The sequence below is a fragment of the Lemur catta genome, chromosome 6 (genome assembly GCF_020740605.2).
Source record: "Lemur catta isolate mLemCat1 chromosome 6, mLemCat1.pri, whole genome shotgun sequence".
NCBI lineage: Eukaryota > Metazoa > Chordata > Mammalia > Primates > Lemuridae > Lemur > Lemur catta.
Genome location: NC_059133.1, coordinates 6,718,842 through 6,736,321, shown reverse-complemented (window position 1 = coordinate 6,736,321; position 17,480 = coordinate 6,718,842). Strand labels below are relative to the sequence as shown.

The following is a 17,480-nucleotide window of genomic DNA, read 5'->3' as shown; positions in this document are numbered from 1 at the left end:
CCTGGTTCTATACATTATTCTTTAGTGTGAAGGAGAAGGGTTTGTCTGCCTTGCATCCAAAGCTCATTGACCATTGGCTATTAGCATAATCTTCTCATTGGGAACCCACACCATCACAATGGAAACAAAACGTAACAGTAGGGGTGGGCCAGAGTGTGACAATTAAGGCCAGGTGAATATAACTTTAGGAATAACAAGCCTAGTAGGATTCTCCCTATCCTCTGGCCTCCTACCTACTTTCCTTTAAACGTGTCATGTTAAGGTCTAAAAATAAGATTTCAGAAGCAATAAGATTCTCCAAAATAAAATTTTGTTTAATTGTGTGTTTTTTTGTTTGTTTTTTTGAGACAGAGTCTTGCTCTGTTGCCCGGGCTAGAGTGCCGTGGCGTCAGCCTAGCTCACAGGAACCTCAAACTCCTGGGCTCAAGCAATCCTTCTGCCTCAGCCTCCTGAGTAGCTGGGACTATAGGCATATGCCACCATGCCTGGCTAATTTTTTTCCTCTATATATTTTTAGCTGTCCAGATCATTTCTTTCTGTTTTTAGTAGAGACAGGGTCTCACTCTTGCTCAGACTGGTGTTGAACTCCTGACCTCGAGCGATCCTCCCACCTCGGCCTCCCAGAGTGCTAGGATTACAGGCGTGAGCCACCAGGCCCGGCCTGTTTGTTTGTTTTAGAGACAAGGTCTCCTTGTTGCCCAGGTTGGAGTGCAATGGCACAGTCATAGCTCACTGTAACCTTGAACTCCTGGGCTCAAGTGATCCATCCCAGCCTCTTCAATAGCTGGGACTAAAGGTGTGCACCACCACGCCCAGCTAATTTTTAAATTTTCTATAGAAACAGGGCTCGCTATATTGCCCGGGCTGGTCTTGAACTCCTAGCATCAAGTGGTCCTCCCACCTTTGCGTCCCAAAGTGCTAGCATGTGCCACTGTGCCTGGCCCCAAATAAATCATTTATATAAAATTTTGCAACCAACTGCTTAGGTAGCTGGATAGGAATGACTAGATTTCCTCCTTGCTTGCATGTCTGGGCTCAGGTTATGCATTCTACACTTTTGGAGCATCTACTCGGTAGGGCACCACACAAATTCCTGCTACCCCAATAATAATTGGAAAACAATCTCAGATATTAGTTATGTTCAAGTTAAAAAAAAAAAAAAAGACTGTTACAGAGCTAGGGGGAAAAGGAAACATCCTAAAGTGGTTTTTGAATTAAGACTAGAATGAAGAGAAAGCCAGTATAATCAAAGCATGGCCGAATGCCAAGGATTTGAGAAGGAAGGGGGTCTTGGAGTGTTAAAGAAACAAAATATGGAACACTCAGCAAAAATGGAACTTCCAGGCCCTAGTTTCCATTTAGATGGAGGTTGGATTTCTGGAGCTCCCCTTTCTCCTAAATTATTTCAGTCTTTTGGATTATAATTATAAAAATACATACACAAGAAATAAAGTGCAGTCATATGTCACTAAACAGGGATACATCCTGAAAAATGTGCTGCTAGGCATTCTGCCATCATGTGAACATCACACAGGGTACCTAAATAGTTTAGCCTACCACACACCCAGGCTACATGGTATAGCCTATTGCTCCTCGGCTACAAACCTATACAGCATGTTACTGACTGAATATTGTAGGCCACTGTAATTGTATATCTAAACATAAAAATGCTACAGTAAAAACACCATAGGACCATAATATACACGATCCGTTGCTGACTGAAATGTTTATGAACATGTGACTGTATGAAGTAGAAAGCAAGCATTACCTGAAACTCCACCTCCAAAAATAAATATGAAATTACTTTAGGGGTGGTGGTGATTTCAACACCGGAGTGAGGCAGAGAAATGACTAGCCCAGTAGGCATAGAACTGATTGGTTCCCAGGTTCCCCCAAGTTGCTTCCTGCTGGAACGAGGGGTACCTTGGCCCAAGCTGGCCACGATGAAATCTATCCTAATTTGCTCATTCTTTGCCCAGTTATTTGCACCTTGGAAGATTTCTCAAGCTGAGCTATTAGGCTCTCATGGGACTTAGCCTTAGATATAAAAAGTAAAAGAGGTAGGTGAGGCGGCAGTGGCCTCAGTCACAGTACCAATCCTGCATGTGCCAAGGGCTACCAGGAACCCTAATTCTGCAATAGCAGCTCTCAACTGGGGTGATTTTACCTCCAGGGAACATTTGGGGGTGCACTGCTACTGCCACCTAGTGAGTAGAGACTGCTAAAAATCCTACAGTACACAGGGCAGCCCCGTACAAATTAACCAGCCCAAAATGTCAATAGTGCCAAGGTTGAGAAAGCCTGTCCTAAAGTGATAGCAACACTCCAGTGATTGAGTCTGTACAAGACATTGTAAACTGCCAAACCAGAAACTACTTGGTAGGAGGTGATGGCTTTTCCACAGCGTCTTGGTGAAAAAGTTTAAGAAGCTATAACCACGCTAGTAATACTAATCATTTCTTCATTCAAATATCAGCTAAGAATATCCACTAAGCTAAATATTAGCTTAATATCCATTAAGAATCAGGCACGGCCGGGCACGGTGGCTCACGCCTGTAATCCTAGCACTCTGGGAGGCCAAGGCAGGCGGATCCTTTGAGCTCAGGAGTTTGAGACCAGCCTGAGCAAGAGCGAGACCCCGTCTCTACTAAAAATAGAAAGAAATGATCTGGACAGCTAAAAATATATATAGAAAAAAAATTAGCCAGGCATGGTGGCGCATGCCTGTAGTCCCAGCTACTTGGGAGGCTGAGGCAGGAGGATTGCTTAAGCCTAGGAGTTTGAGGTTGCTGTGAGCTTCACACCACAGCACTCTAGCCCGAGCAACACAGTGAGACTCTCTCAAAAAAAAAGAAAAGAAAAAAAAAAAAAAAAGAATCAGGCACTGCCACACTCTTTTATTAGATTGGAATATGAATATATTTCTTTATTAGGATGTTCACAAGAATGAAGGACATAGTAGCACTCTTCTCACGTGATAAAGAATATATCTGACCCAACTGTGGCAGGCAACAGGGATAAGGGCTCTCAGAGCTGGGCCAAGTGTCCACTGAAGAAATCCCCATTCCCCAAAGAGAAGTTTCCTTAGACCCCATTATCTCTGTTATAGCTACCAGCCAGGTCTCCATGATCTTCCCAGAATCCTTGGTTCCAGCATCAGATGATGCTCTCTCTGCCCTTGACACTTCTGACTCTTTCAAGACACAGGTCAAGCGCCCCATGTCTTACCGAGGCCACCTCTACAATCCTGCAGCACATCTCTCTGGTATGCTGCTGTGCTGCCACCCTCAGGGGTACAGCTGGGGGTCAGGAAGGGAAAGGACAAAACATCATTATTACCAAAAGCAAATAACGGGTACATTTATAAATGACACTTGGACATAAGCCTAACCTCACAGAACACATGCTTCCTCTTCAAATGACACATAATCCCCGCCGAGAGCAAAGAAAACCCCTTGATCATTTTAACACACATCAGTGATTCTGTATGTCAGGCACAAGGGATACAAAATGGATGGTGTTTACTTGAATCATATCCTGCACACAGTAGGAAGTCAGCAGATGAGAGCTGGAGCCATATCTCTATCCTGGCTCCATCAGGTTTTTCCTGGCTCTTCCTGCCTTTGAATAGTTCTACCACTCTGCTTCCATCTGTTCTGAGCATCAGTTCATTTTTCAAAAGAGAGGATAAAAGGATGAAGGATGGCAGAGGGAATGTAGAAGGGCTTAGAAGGGGGAAAACAACCCCATAAAACAGAACAAAAATAATACAAAACTCCAGAAACCAAATGTAGTACTACAATATTTTATAACAATACAAAGTAGCTGAAAATACTACATGCTAACACAGACAATATGATACACAACCTCAGGGGGAGGAGTCAACAGGGAGAATGTGGCAGAGGCCACAGGTTTAGACTAAGAGCCTTTCGATGGACTGCTGAATGGACTGGATCTGCTGCTTCAGCTGTGAGCCTTCTTTGATAGTGACAGAACAGGCAATGACAGGCCTGGAGACCCCACAGGCCCGCCCCAGGGCCTGCTTGGAGCGCACAAACACGTAGGGCACATTCTTGTCTTCACACAGCAGTGGGAGGTGCAGAATGATCTCCAGCGGCTCAGCATCTGCAGCCATCACAATGAACTCTGAGATGCCCCTGTTGAGGGTTTTGGTGGCTGTGGAGACAAGGACACAAGGCCAACAGGTAATGTTGGGCATGGGTAGGGCAGCCACAAAGCAATTTCTAGGGAAGAGACTAAGAGGCGAAAGAAAACTGGGTAAAACACTCAGGCACAACCAATTCTCTGTCCTGGAGCGGCCCTGGGACATGATAGGGGATTCAAATACCAACTAGTTATCAGCGATCAGCGATGTCCCTTTCTCAAACTCTACATTAAACCCATCATTTCTGTCTTCAAAACACATCCTGAATCTGACCAGTTCTTTCCTCTCCCCTCTGCTACACTTGTCCAAGTCACCATCATTTCTTGCCCAGTCAACTGCAACAGCTTCCATACAAGCTCCCGTGAGCATGAAGTAGTGCAGTGTAGCGCTTCGCAAGCTATCTGTGATCAAGGATCAGGGTTTCACTATCCTAATCTGTCATGGTCAATACTTGTGGAAAGTTCACACCGCATGTGACCCACCATGCACGTTCAATAATACCCTACAGCATTGTTTCAAATGCTTGCTTACTCCTGGTTGCTGGTCTCTGTAGCCCAGTGCTAGTCTGTGTGGATCACATTCTGAATTAATGCTGGGGTCTGGACAAGACCACAGACTCTTGAGCTACACTGCCCGAGTTCAAACCCTTGCATTCACTCTTACTAGACACGTGAACTTGGGCAAGGTGTTTAACTTCCCTCATTTGTATCATCTATAATAAAATAACACAGTACAATAATTCCACCTAATAGGATTCCTGAAAGGATTAAATGAGTTAATAAGAATAATGCCTGGCACACAGAAAATGCAAAGTATGTTAAAAGTCATGGAGTGATTCTTTTAAGCTTTCAGTTACCTCTCATCCCCTAATTGGTTCTAGCCACACAGTGGCCTCCTTGGGAACCCTCAAGCAAGTCAAGCATGCCTTTGCACCATGTCTAAAAGATGCTTCCCTCAAACACCCTATCTACTCAGTTCCTTGCTCTAACTTCAACTCTTCAGAAAGACCTTCTCTGAATACTCCATCCAGTAAGATCCCACCCCCTTTCCCTCTTTATTTTCCTTTACAGCATTCTTTACCACCGGACATATAAACTACATCCTTTTCCACTAGAAAGGAAGCTCCAAGAAGGCAGAGATTTAGTTTTGTTCACCAATGCATCACCAACATATAGACATGTACCTGCCACACAGCAGGCTATTAATAAAGATGGGAAGAATACTTGAAACCGAGGCAAAGGCAAAGAAAATTGAAGCCTCTCCCTCCCTGAACTCCTAGTAAGCAAATTCTGAAGTAGATGAGATTGAACATCTCCATTCAAGGAACTGTCTATCCTGGACACCTCTGAGCCTAACACTGTGCAAGGTATAGCAAGAGAAAATACAATGGTCTTGTCTCCGTGAGTCTTCATCTACCTGAGAAACAAGAACTCACGTCCCTCCCCATCCAAGTTGATGTGAATGTGTCAAATGAGAGGAGACCTCCCAGGAGAGCTGGTGGGCCCTTCCCCTACTGGCCACTGCCATGCCAGGCCCTACAGTCACTGTAGTGTGAAGAGCAGGGCTGAAAAGAGCACCAAAATGACAGAGACACGTAGAGACTATGCTTTATCTTCCTTCAGCAACACAGGCAGAAGTGATTCTAATGGCTCCCCTAAATCTCAAAGTTAACAAAATCCCTAATGCTTCTATTAATATCTTCAAAGACAAAACAACTCTCCCACGGCAAACTACCTGGTATCTGTTAACAGAGTATTCTATATTATCACTGGGCAGAAGTATCACAGCATATATAATTTTGTTCTACCACAAAAGTGGTTGTTTAAAAAAAACCAAGAGGAATGTTTCTGGAAACCAAATGAAATTCATGAATGTTAAGTATCCATGGTATCAGAGATATGAAAAAGCATTAATATCTCTTTTCCTTCTGATAGTTCTAGGGAGGTCACAAAGCTAATACATAAAGTCTCTTCAATTGCTTTCAAATGGCTCAGCAAAAATAAATGAAATGCACTTATGTATACAGAAAGAAAGAAGTAAATATGGTAAAATGTTAACAATTGAGTGGTCTAAAAAAATTCTTTTTTTTTTTTTTGAGACAATGTCTCGCTCTTTTGCCCTGGCTAGAATGCTGTGGCGTCAGCCTAGCTCACAGCAACCTCAAACTCCTGGGCTTAAGCAATCCTACTGCCTCAGCCTCCCGAGTAGCTGGGACTACAGGCATGTGCCACCATGCCTGGCTAATTTTTTCTATATATTTTTAGTTGTCCAGCTAATTTCTTTCTATTTTTTCAGTAGAGACGGGGTCTCACTCTTGCTCAGGGTGGTCTCAAACTCCTGACCTCGAGCTATCCTCCCGCCTTGGCCTCCCAGACTGCTAGGATTACAGGCGTGAGCCACCGCACCCGGCCTAAAAAAATTCTTATCTCATTAGCCTTTAGCATCTACTGTCAAAATGCTGCTCTTAGGCCCTCCCATTAGTCGCAGTCAAGAGTATCTTAGCTCTCCATCCAAATTGGAAGCATAGACCAGAGGCCCAAGAAAGAGAGTGCCTTTAATGCTCCTCCCCCCAGCACCCTGTGTGGCTGCCTTACCCTCATTGGCTCCTTTCCGAAGCTGCTTGTAGTTACATGACTGTTGAATAAGGTCCAATAGTTTCTTGGTGAGGTGGGCATCAGCAAGGGGATAGGCCTTTGGATTTACATCAGCCTCAGTCTGTAGGGGGAAATAAAAGCATCAGTCAAACTGAACCAGAAGTTGTCCTAGACATGTTAAAAAAAATACTGTCAACAACTGAGACACAGGCTGGGTGTAGTGGCTCACGCCTGTAATCCTAGCACTCTGGGAGGCCGAGGTGGGAGGATCGTTTGAGCTCAGAAGTTTGAGACCAGCCTGAGCAAGATGGAGACCCCATCTCTACTAAAAATAGAAATAAATTAGCTGGGCAACTAAACATATATAGAAAAAATTAGCCGGGCATGGTGGCGCGTGCCTGTAGTCCCAGCTACTCGGGAGGCTGAGGCAAGAGGATCACTTGAGCCCAGGAGTTTGAGGTTGCTGTGAGCTAGGCTGATGCCACGGCACTCTAGACAGGATGACAGAGTGGGACTGTGTCTCAAAAAAACAAAACAAAACAAAAAACAAACAAACAAAAAAACTTCACCATCAAATTGGTTTCACTGATCATTACCTAAGAGCACATTTAGGAATAACATTAATTGGGTGTCCGGCAGAAGTGGTGGGGGGAGGGAATGGGTGTATACATACATAATGAATGCGATGCGCAGTCTAGGGGATGGATACGCCTGAAGCTCTGACTGGGGGGGGGGGGGCAACATAAGTAACCTAAATTTTTGTACCCCCATAACATGCTGAAATTAAAAAAAAGAAAAAAAAAAAAAGAAAAAACAACACTTAGAAAAAAAACAAAACAAAACTAAGACACAGAGGACAGTTTCTCTGCTGCCCCACCCCCAATGCACTCAACACAGTGTAACTAACAATGGCCTTGTCCACTCCCAGCTTAGAAAAATGGAAATACACTATTACCACTAAAAAAGAAAGTTAGCAATTATATAGTCCAGTAATGTATACTAAAGCTTATGTACTTCTGTCTCTCTTTAGCCTAATGTTGGATAATATTACAGCAAATGTGTTGCAAATGAGCTCCCATGGCTCAGCATCCATTTGAGTCACATGGGGTAATCTTTAAATTTGGACATCCATATTCCACTCCAAATTCACTGAGTCAAAATTAAGGTATAATTTACAGTAAATGTAGCACAAGTTCTCTCTCCATTCCCCATGTAAATCTCCTTCTGTCCTCAGTGAGACCCCTGGTTTCCAACACATCACAATATTTCCTCACTTACTCTACCCTACAATACACACAAAATGGTTCCAGAATTGCTATACTAATACTATCTCTACCAATAAACTCACTGAGGTCAAAATTTCTTTTTGTATTAATACTTAGGTATATCTCACCAAAGCCATCTAGTCAGAATACTACGTTCAAAAGTTATCAAAGAAAAAAAAATCTGACTAAGGCTTTGATTCCAATATATAACTGCATGAAACGATCCAGGTAGGGAGCGAATTGAGTGGGTGGGCTGTCCCATTCCATTCCTTCCACCTCATTCCCACCTTTCCAGTTAACCATTTTCATTAATGTCTCGTTTGTTTTTCCTGTGTTTTTAAGCAAACACGTATTTATATATAAGAATATATTTCTATTATGATCCCGGCGCAGCCTCCATGTTGCCACCGCGTTCACCAAAGGAATCACGAGCGGTTCGCCGGCGCTGTCCCGGCCTAACGCTGGGTTCAGAGGCTGGACAACACACGCGGGATGGTGGTTCTCAGTGGTCACGAGCGACGGCCCAGCGGACACTAACCATAGCATCTGTCTCCGCGGTCTCTCGCCGGACACCACGAGAACTGAGCGCGCATGCCTGTGGACGGTCTGCCGCGCCACACCGCAGTTATACAGAAATGCTCCACCCCCAAGGAGCAGGAAGTGACGCAGTGTGCAGACACCGGAAGTGAAGTGACGTCAAGGGCTAGCTTGCGCTAGGATTCCCTGTGTTCTCCCTAACACATACTAGGTGAACCTGTCATAGTCGCTGGATGATTGGGAGGAATGAGATGAAAGCTGGAGGAGTTCCTTGAAGAAGTAGGGGAAGAAAGGCCTCCATATTATTTGTTTGCTTTTCCCTCTATGTGTTAGAATCAGCTTCTCAAGGTCCACAAAAAAGCGTGTAGGGACTGGTTCATAGACAGGGCTTTGTTCTGTCGCCCAGGCTGGAGTGCAGTGGCGCGCTCATAGCTCACTGCAACCTCGAACTTCTAGGCTCAAGCAACCCTCTCCCTCACCTTCTGGAGGAGCTGGGACTACAGGTGCGCGGCACCATATACCCGGCTAATTTTTTTTTTTCTTTTTTGTAGAGATGAGGTCATGCTATGTTGTCCAGGCTGGTCACAAACTCCTGGCCAATTTTTTTTTTTTTACAGCTTTTCTAATGTGAAACCAGTTTTGCATTCCTAAGATAAAACCAATTTAAATTTTCTTTTTTTATTTTTTTCTGTTAGCTAATGGGCATAAGGTTTCTTTTGGGGATTGAAAAAATCCACTAAAATTAGAGACAGCGATGGTTGCACAACTATATAAATAGATGAAAAACCAGAGTTAAACACTTTAAATAGATGAATTTTATAGTGTGGAAAGTATTTCAGTAAAGCTATTTTTAAATAATTTCTTCATTCAGTTTTTCTATATCTACTTGGTTTTGATACATTATATTTTTCAGGCATTTGTTCATTTCATCTAAGTTTCTATATTTATAGGTATAAATTGTTCATAATATCCTTTTTTTTTGAGACAGAGTCTTGCTCTGTTGCCCGGGCTAGAGTGAGTGCCGTGGTGTCAGCCTAGCTCACAGCAACCTCAAACTCCTGGGCTTAAGCGATCCTACTGCCTCAGCCTCCCGAGTAGCTGGGACTACAGGCATGCGCCACCATGCCCGGCTAATTTTTTCTATATATATTTTTTAGTTGGCCAGATACTTTCTTTCTATTTTTAGTAGAGACGGGGTCTCGCTCTTGCTCAGGCTGGTCTCGAACTCCTGAGCTGAAAGGATCTGCCGGCCTCGGCCCCCCCGAGTGCTAGGATTACAGGCGTCAACCACCGCGCCCGGCCTATCCTTTCTTTTTAATCTGTACTGATTACATCTCCTTCATGTCTGTTACTCCTTACATATTTTCTATTTCTTTTTTAATCTTATTGGAGGGGTCTTTTCAAAGAAGAGCGTCATCTTCTGATTTTGTCCATACTATAATAGTGGGACCTATTTTCTATTTCAGTAATTTTTGCTTCCCCCCCCCTTTCTTTTACTTTCTTTGGGGTTATTTTGTCCTTGTGCTTTTTTCCTACCTTCTTAGCCTCCTTTCCCTGAGCATAAGCATTTTAGGCTCCAAGTAATGCTTTTGCTGTATCCTACATGCTCTTGCATGTGGTATTTTCATTATTGTTCAGTTCTATTTTAGAATTTCTATAATTTTAAAATCTGACCCAGCTGGGCATGGTGGCTCATGCCTGTAATCCTAGCTCTCTGGGAGGCTGAGGTGGGAAGACTGCTTGAGGTCAGGAGTTTGAGATCAGCATGGGCAACATAGCAAGACTCCATTTCTACAAAAATATTTTTAATAAATAGCCAGGTGCAGTGGTGCACACCTGTAGTCCCAGCTACTTGGGAGGCTGAGGCAGGAGGATCTCTTGAGCCCAGGAGTTTGAGGTTGCTGTGAGATATGTATGATGACTCCACTGTACTCTAGCCTGGGCAACAGAGCAAGACTGTCTCAAAACAAAACAAAAAGCCAAAAAACTGACCTACTGAGTTATTTACATTTTCATTTCAAAATGCTTTATTACCAATTTTTAACTTATTTGCATTTTGGTTGGGAGAAAATGGTCTGTAATATTATTTTTTGAGACAGAGTCTTGCTCTATTGGTCAGGCTAGGGTGCCTTGCTCACAGCAACCTCAAAGTCCTGGGTTCAAGTGATCCTCCTACCTCTACCTTCCGAGTAGCTGGGACTACAGGCGCTCACCACCATGCCTGGCTAATTTTTTCTATTTTTAGTAGAGATGGGGTCCTCGCTCTTGCTGAGGCTGGTCTCAAACTCCTGATCTCAAGTGATCCTCCCGCCTCGGCCTTCCAGAGTGCTAGGATTATAGGTGTGAGCCACCTCGCCTAGCCTGTAATATTATTATCAATCTTTTCCCCTCTATTTCCACAGTGATGTTTTGGTTTCATGATCTATCAATTATATATCTTTAAAAACCTCTATATAGCATATAATTGCATAATTGTCTATTCCTTCTTGTAATTATGCCATTTTCATTTTATTCGTACTTAATTGTTTAGCCACCTTCTATCTTTCTGATGTTTCTATAGGCCACACTATACCTTTTTAATTAGCATACCTTTTCCATTTTTAAAAACTTCAATCTGTCATTTAATTGGAGCACTTGGTCCCTTTATATTATTTAATTATTGATATAATGGGTTCAAATCTTCCTTCTTTTGTCCTACTTGTTCTGTTTCTTTTTGTTTCTTTCTTTTCTTTGGATTTATTATTACTTTCTCACTATTTCCCCCTCTATTGGTTTGGAGTTTATTCTTTTATCTTTATATTCTCATATCTTTATTCTTTTGGTGGCTACCTGAGGAATCATAACAGGTGTCCCTAATTTATCAAAATCTAATGCTCACCTGGCCAGGCACAGTGGCTAATGCCTGTAATCCTAACACCTTGGGAGGCTGAGGCAAGAAGATCACTTGAACCCAGGAGTTTGAGGTGGCAGTGAGCTATGATCACACCACTGCACTCCAGCTGGGGCAACAGAGCAAGACCCTTTATCAAAAATAAAATAAATTAAAAAAAAAATCTAATGCTCATCAATACTGGCACCCTCCCAAACAACCCAACAACACTTTAATTCCAATCACTCCTCATAAAAATATTTTTTATTTAATACTACAGTAGGGAAGTTATAGTTAACAATTTATTATATATTTCAAAATAGCTAGAAGAGAAGAAATACAATGTTCCCAACACAAACAAAAGATAAATGTTTGAGATGATGGATATCACAATTGCCCTAATTTGATCACTACACATTATATACATGTAATCAAAATATCACCTGCAGCCCCAAAATATATACTATTATGATATATCAATTAAAAAAACTTTTAAAAATGCCAGGTATTTCCATTGTTTCCAACAACCTATTTGGAAACAAGGATTCTGAACTCTCAATAAACATCAAATGCATAAAAAGGGAAGACTTCAGGTGCCCAAACAACCATCAAAGAGGAGTCACCTTATTGTTTTAATATTAGTTAACTAAAAAGTTAGACTCAATTCTAAAACCAAACTACTAGCTTATAAACACTACTGAAACTTGCTTGCTTAGGGTTTATCTATTCACCTTTCAATTTCTTCAAGGGTTAATTAAATGAATGAATAAAATCACACTGCCAGCCAACTTAAATCCCTCGCTTGATTAGTTTGGTTTTCGTGTACACCAAAGAACCAAAACTTGCAAGGTTTTGACTTAACAGCAAATACAGGCCCGGCGTGGTGGCTCAGGCCTGTAATCCTAGCACTCTGGGAGGCCGAGGTGGGAGGATCACTTGAGATCAGGAGTTCGACACCAGCCTGAGTAAGAGCGAGACCCCGTCTCTACTAAAAAAAAAGAAATTAGGTGGACAACTAAAAATACATAGAAAAAATTAGCCGGGCATGGTGGCACATGCCTGTAGTCCCAGCTGCTTGGGAGGCTGAGGCAGAAAGATTGCTTAAGCCCAGGACTTTGAGGTTGCTGTGAGCTAGGCTGACGCCACGGCACTCTATCTCCGGCAACAGAGTGAGGCTCTGTCTCCAAAAAAATAAAAAAAGAACAACAACAAATACAGCGTGCTCACTTATCCATATCAGGCATTAGGACTAAGTGTTTAACATGCATTATTATTTCCATTTTACAGTTGAAGAAAACCGCTGCGAAGTTTAATCTGAGTCCATCCGATTCCAAAGGTTCTACGCAACTGCGTTAAGACGAGCACCGGTTTAGAAACTTCAAATTCTAGGCTCAGCCACATACTAGCTTTAAAAGGTGTGGCGGGTGAGGGTTGAGGGTGAATGACAGAGGGAAGGTATTCCCGCCAGAATCCAAGCTCTGTTGGAAGGATTAAACCTCACTATGGAAGTTAAAGTGCTTTACAAACTCTTCCCTCCTTACCAAGTGCCAACCAAAACTAGCTACACCAGGCCACACGATTTGGAACTCTTCGTAGATGATTAAAAGTCGGAGTCCACCAAGAACCTTTAGAGAAGCCGCACGTGGTGCTACCGAGACTTCTGATTTTTGAGGCCACCACCTCGCAGGAGAAGCGTTTCCTGCGCTCCAGGCCAAGGGCTGGGGTCACTTCCCATCCCTACAACCCTCAAACGCCAAAGGCTCCTTTAAGCCCCTGGCACGTGTAACTCGCGGAAGGTACTAGGCGTAGACCCAGGGAGATGTCTTCTCGAATCCTAGCAATGAGGGTGGACTGAGGAGAGCCCAAATCCCAGGGCTTCACGACATCCTCTAGATATCGTAGAAAAGGAAACAGGAAAAAAAAGGATGGTGCCAGGGTTTTTCACTCAACTTTTTACTCTTTCCCACGTGGGTTGGTCTGTTTCTCTTAGGCTCACCGGAGGCCTTCGGCCACGCAAACAGACTGCTGCAAAGTACCTCCGACCACAGCAGCTGGGACCCTGATGCTTCCTGAGTTCTAACTTCCCGCCAGGGTGTTGGGACCCTGCAGCTGCCCAACTTCTAACTCAGGGCCGGGCGGTTGGTTAAGACCCAGCGCCAGCGGAAGAGATGGCGCGGGTTCTAGCCTCCACCAAGCTACCGAGTGAACAGAACCCTGAGCCTCCCGCTTCCAGTCCTTCGGCCCGGCGCATGCACTCACCATGGCTGCGGTTCCGCAGGCTCGCTACTCCTCAAGGAGCGCAGCCGAGGTGAGGGAGAGTTCGCTCGGCACGGGCAAAGAGCCACACAGAAGAAGGAGCGGAAATGACGGCCCTGCGCGGCAGGAAGCGGAAGTGACGTCATGTGAGTGGGCGGACCTCGCCACCTAGGGGCCACTGAAGAAGCAGCAGCGGCAGTCGGCCTGGGAACGTTATTTTGCTGTCCTTACTAGTTTTCTACTATAAATTGTTGGCAGAAACAATAAATTACATTTTAAAAGTAACCTACCAAAACAAAGAGTTTCAATGGTGTCCCCATTTCATTGCCAGTTCAATTTTGAGCATATTCGTGTGCTTTCAAAATCGTCTTTCTGACCCCACACTGGTAAGATAATTATAGGTAATTCTAAATGTTTTCCTGCATCTTCGGATATCCTTTGTCACAGTTTCTGGTGGAGAATGGAGTTAGAATCCACTGAGTAGGGAATTCAGAAGGGAGAGCAGGTTTAGGGGTGTGGGAGTTGAGCTTCTGTCAGGTTGACGTTGGAGGTATCTTAGGACGCCCACTTTCTTCCGGCCAGCATTCTGCTCTTTTCTCAGTGCTACTCCAAATCTCCACTATTTATGGTTAAACTCATGCCTTATCACCTCCAAGAGCTTCTTGATCCTCATGGCCCTTCTTTATCTGTCTCCAACATGATGCCATGTACATCTTGGGACCATTTGGATCTAGCCAAAACTAGACCATTTGAGGTCTAGTTCCAGTTAATTCCTTTGGAAACCAGAAGTTGAAACCTGGGAGGACTCTTAGGAATCATATAACACAACCCCTTAATTTTACAGATAAGAAAACTGAGGTCCAGAGAAGGGAAGCTGCTTGCCCATGGTCACAGAATGAGAGAGTGGCAGAGCCAGAACCAGACCCTCGAATTTTTGGCTACCTACCTGGGTTATTTCCACTACATCTAGTTGCTGTGCCTGAGATATGTTGGGGCACTGGGCAACAGGAAAAGTTTGCACTGGCTCCAAGATTGAACATTTGTTACATCAGAGATCCCCCCATCAAACTTTACCTCATGTGCATCTAATACGACTTGTCAGAGAAAGAAAAATTGTCTCCAAACTAAGAAATATGCACTGATGGCTCCACTCCAAGTCCAGTAGAACCTGTCACGTGGACTGTTTTTCATCTCTGTTGGATTCTGTTTCATATCCCCATATTAATTGATCCTATCAGTCACCACTGTTAGGAAATGAAAGCTTATTATTCCAATTTACAGTCATAGATGTGTACTTATGGTTTGCTTCTTAGATGTCCTTTATACCAATTTATGATTATTATTTGGCCTACCTGACATCTTGTACCATCATATCCCAGACCTCCTTGGTAATGACTGATGGGGACGTGATGTTTTTATGACCATGAGAAACGAGACAGTACACTTTACCCACTTGTCTAATTAATTCTGTTTCCTAACTATATAATAATTTCCATGTTCTTTCAGAATCAGTCCATCTTTTTGTATCTTGCTATTTCCCTTACTAGTTAACTAATAAATGTTTAATGTGCTCAGGATTAATTTGTTTTAAAATCTTACCACATTCCATGAGTTTAAAACCCTAAATCCAGGCCAGCCACAGTGGCTCATGCCTGTATTCCTAGAACTATGGGAGGCCAGGAGTATGAGACCAGCTTGAGCAAGAGTGAGACCCTGTCTCTACAAAAAATAGAAAAATTAGCTGGGCATGGTGGTGCATGCCAGTACTCCCAGCTACTCAGAAGGCTGAGGCAAAAGGGTCACTTGAGCCCAGGAGCTTGAGGTTGGAATGAGCTATGATGACACTACTGCACTCTAGCCCGGATGAGAGAGTGAGACTCGGTCTCAAAAAAACAAAGAACAAAAAAAGCCTAAATCCTTGCCATGGCTTACTAAGCCCCTCTCCACCAGTATTTTCCTCCCTTCTAACTCCGTGTTCCATCCCCACCCACCTTCTTTTGCTTTTCTGAGCACACCCCAGTCTCTCCAACCCCATCTATCTCCCTCTGTTGGGAGTGATTTGCTTTACTGACTTTAACTAACTCCCATTCAACACCTCTTCAGTGAAGCCTCCCTGATCACCCAGACCAGATAATTGCCCCTGCTGGATGGAGCCACAGACCTCTACACATGCTCTTTGTAGCACTTGTCAACCTTGTTATTTAGTGTCCGCCTTCCAAACCACATTGGAAGCTCCATGGGAGCAGGACCTGCAGCTGCCTTGGACACTTTGGATACCTATCTTCTTGCACCACACCTGGCCCAGAGGAAATGTTTGTTTCACTTAAGGATTTTTAGTGGCAAGCTACTAAAAAGGAATTTAGGGGAAGACTCTGTGGTAGAGCTTAGAATTCAAGGGGAACTGGATGTGAGATCAGGACCATCCCTACAGTCCCACTCTATTGTCAGTGTCTTCCAGCCAAAGACCAATAGGAACACACCTGTTGTGTTGTTACTTGTTGCAACAAGGGAGAACACACACCATGGGGAACTGTGGGCTTCTCAATAAGATGGTATTAGAAGGGATTTTTATAGGATTTGGGCTTCTGTTATGTCCTTTTGGGAAGGGTTCAGGGAAGTGGGGTTTGCTCTGGATTAGATGCTGTCAGGAAGCATGGATAGTTCTATGATTGGACATCTTAATAAATCTTACCTACAAGGTGGGAGGAATTAAGCAAGGCTGAAGCTATAATTGGTAAAGTAGTAGTAGTCACTCATATTATCCTGGATAAGGGAATGTTTGGTCATTTCTGTGGTTTGGACAATGTTCAAGTTGTTTTCTGTGTTCAGACAGGATTAAGGAGTGGTATTGTTTTTGCTTGGATTATCACAGTTAGAGTGGCCTTGTCTGTTGTTGATGTTCTGTGAAATTAATGTTTAACAGGAGAACACCATGGCCACGCTGTGAGTGTCAGGGCAGATCCTAGCAGCAGCAAGGCATCACTGACAGAGCCAGGCCAGTTCCTAGGTGCCATGGGCTGCTTTTATTTTTCTCACCAGCCTCCTATTTCTACCTTGAATCTCTCTTCCTGAGATTTAGAGCCCTGGCAGAGAGAGCCAGGTTGGCCAAACTTAGATCCCACCTCCACTCCTTCGCTGTCCTGGGTCTGTGAGAGGGTATCAGGTACAAGCTGGGGTGACATTTGATCAGGATACATTGTGTGGAATATTGGGTTCTTAAAATAGAAAGATGCTTCCTAACTGGTTGGTAAAATAGGTGATACTCCAGGGACCACTTAGAATCTAGCCACTGAAGGGTTAAGGCCTGGCTCATTCTTTTTTAAATTTTTTAAATTTTATTTTTTTGAAAAAATGGAAGGCTTCACGAATTTGCGTGTCATCCTTGTGCAGGGGCCATGCTAATCTTCTCTGTATCATTCCAATTTTAGTATATGTGCTGCCGAAGCAAGCACAAGGCCTGGTTCATTCTAATTGGCTGACGTCCCTGCCTGTTCAGCTATTTAATATTTTGAACACAACCTTTGAGTGAAGTCTTCACAGTGGCAATTATTCTCCCACCAACACCGATCTTGAGATGGGAAAAGTAATTCTCCAACAGGAAATCAGGATACTGTGAGTGAAGAGGAAGGGATAATGAGTGGTCAAATAAGAATACATAAGTTCAATAGCGTGTTCATTAATATTTGATAAGGGACAGACAGAAGGACAAAAGGATGCAAGTATCTAGCAGAAAGAAAGAAGTCAAGCAGACTGCAGGTTACAGCACCCCATCATACATATGGGGAACTTAATGT

At 43.5% G+C, this 17,480-nt stretch overlaps 1 protein-coding gene, 1 long non-coding RNA gene and 1 other non-coding gene across 3 annotated transcripts; 1 reads left to right on the top strand and 2 right to left on the bottom strand.

Moving 5' to 3' along the window:
• Positions 1 to 3,791: 3,791 nt before the first annotated feature.
• SNU13 (small nuclear ribonucleoprotein 13) lies at positions 3,792 to 13,802 on the bottom strand. The gene is made up of 3 exons (XM_045554801.1): positions 13,690 to 13,802; positions 6,760 to 6,880; positions 3,792 to 4,176 (listed from the first exon to the last, which is right to left on the bottom strand). Exons 1-3 carry the CDS (start codon positions 13,690 to 13,692, stop codon positions 3,914 to 3,916), a joined length of 387 nt encoding a protein of 128 aa, XP_045410757.1. The 5' UTR covers positions 13,693 to 13,802; the 3' UTR covers positions 3,792 to 3,913.
• On the top strand, positions 12,655 to 13,971 carry LOC123640297. The gene is made up of 2 exons (XR_006735937.1): positions 12,655 to 12,845; positions 13,421 to 13,971. It is a non-coding gene; the product is annotated as an uncharacterized LOC123640297 (long non-coding RNA).
• Positions 13,972 to 17,031: 3,060 nt separating this feature from the next.
• On the bottom strand, positions 17,032 to 17,138 carry LOC123640821. The gene has a single exon (XR_006736065.1). It is a non-coding gene; the product is annotated as a U6 spliceosomal RNA (small nuclear RNA).
• Between the last annotated feature and the right edge of the window lie 342 nt (positions 17,139 to 17,480).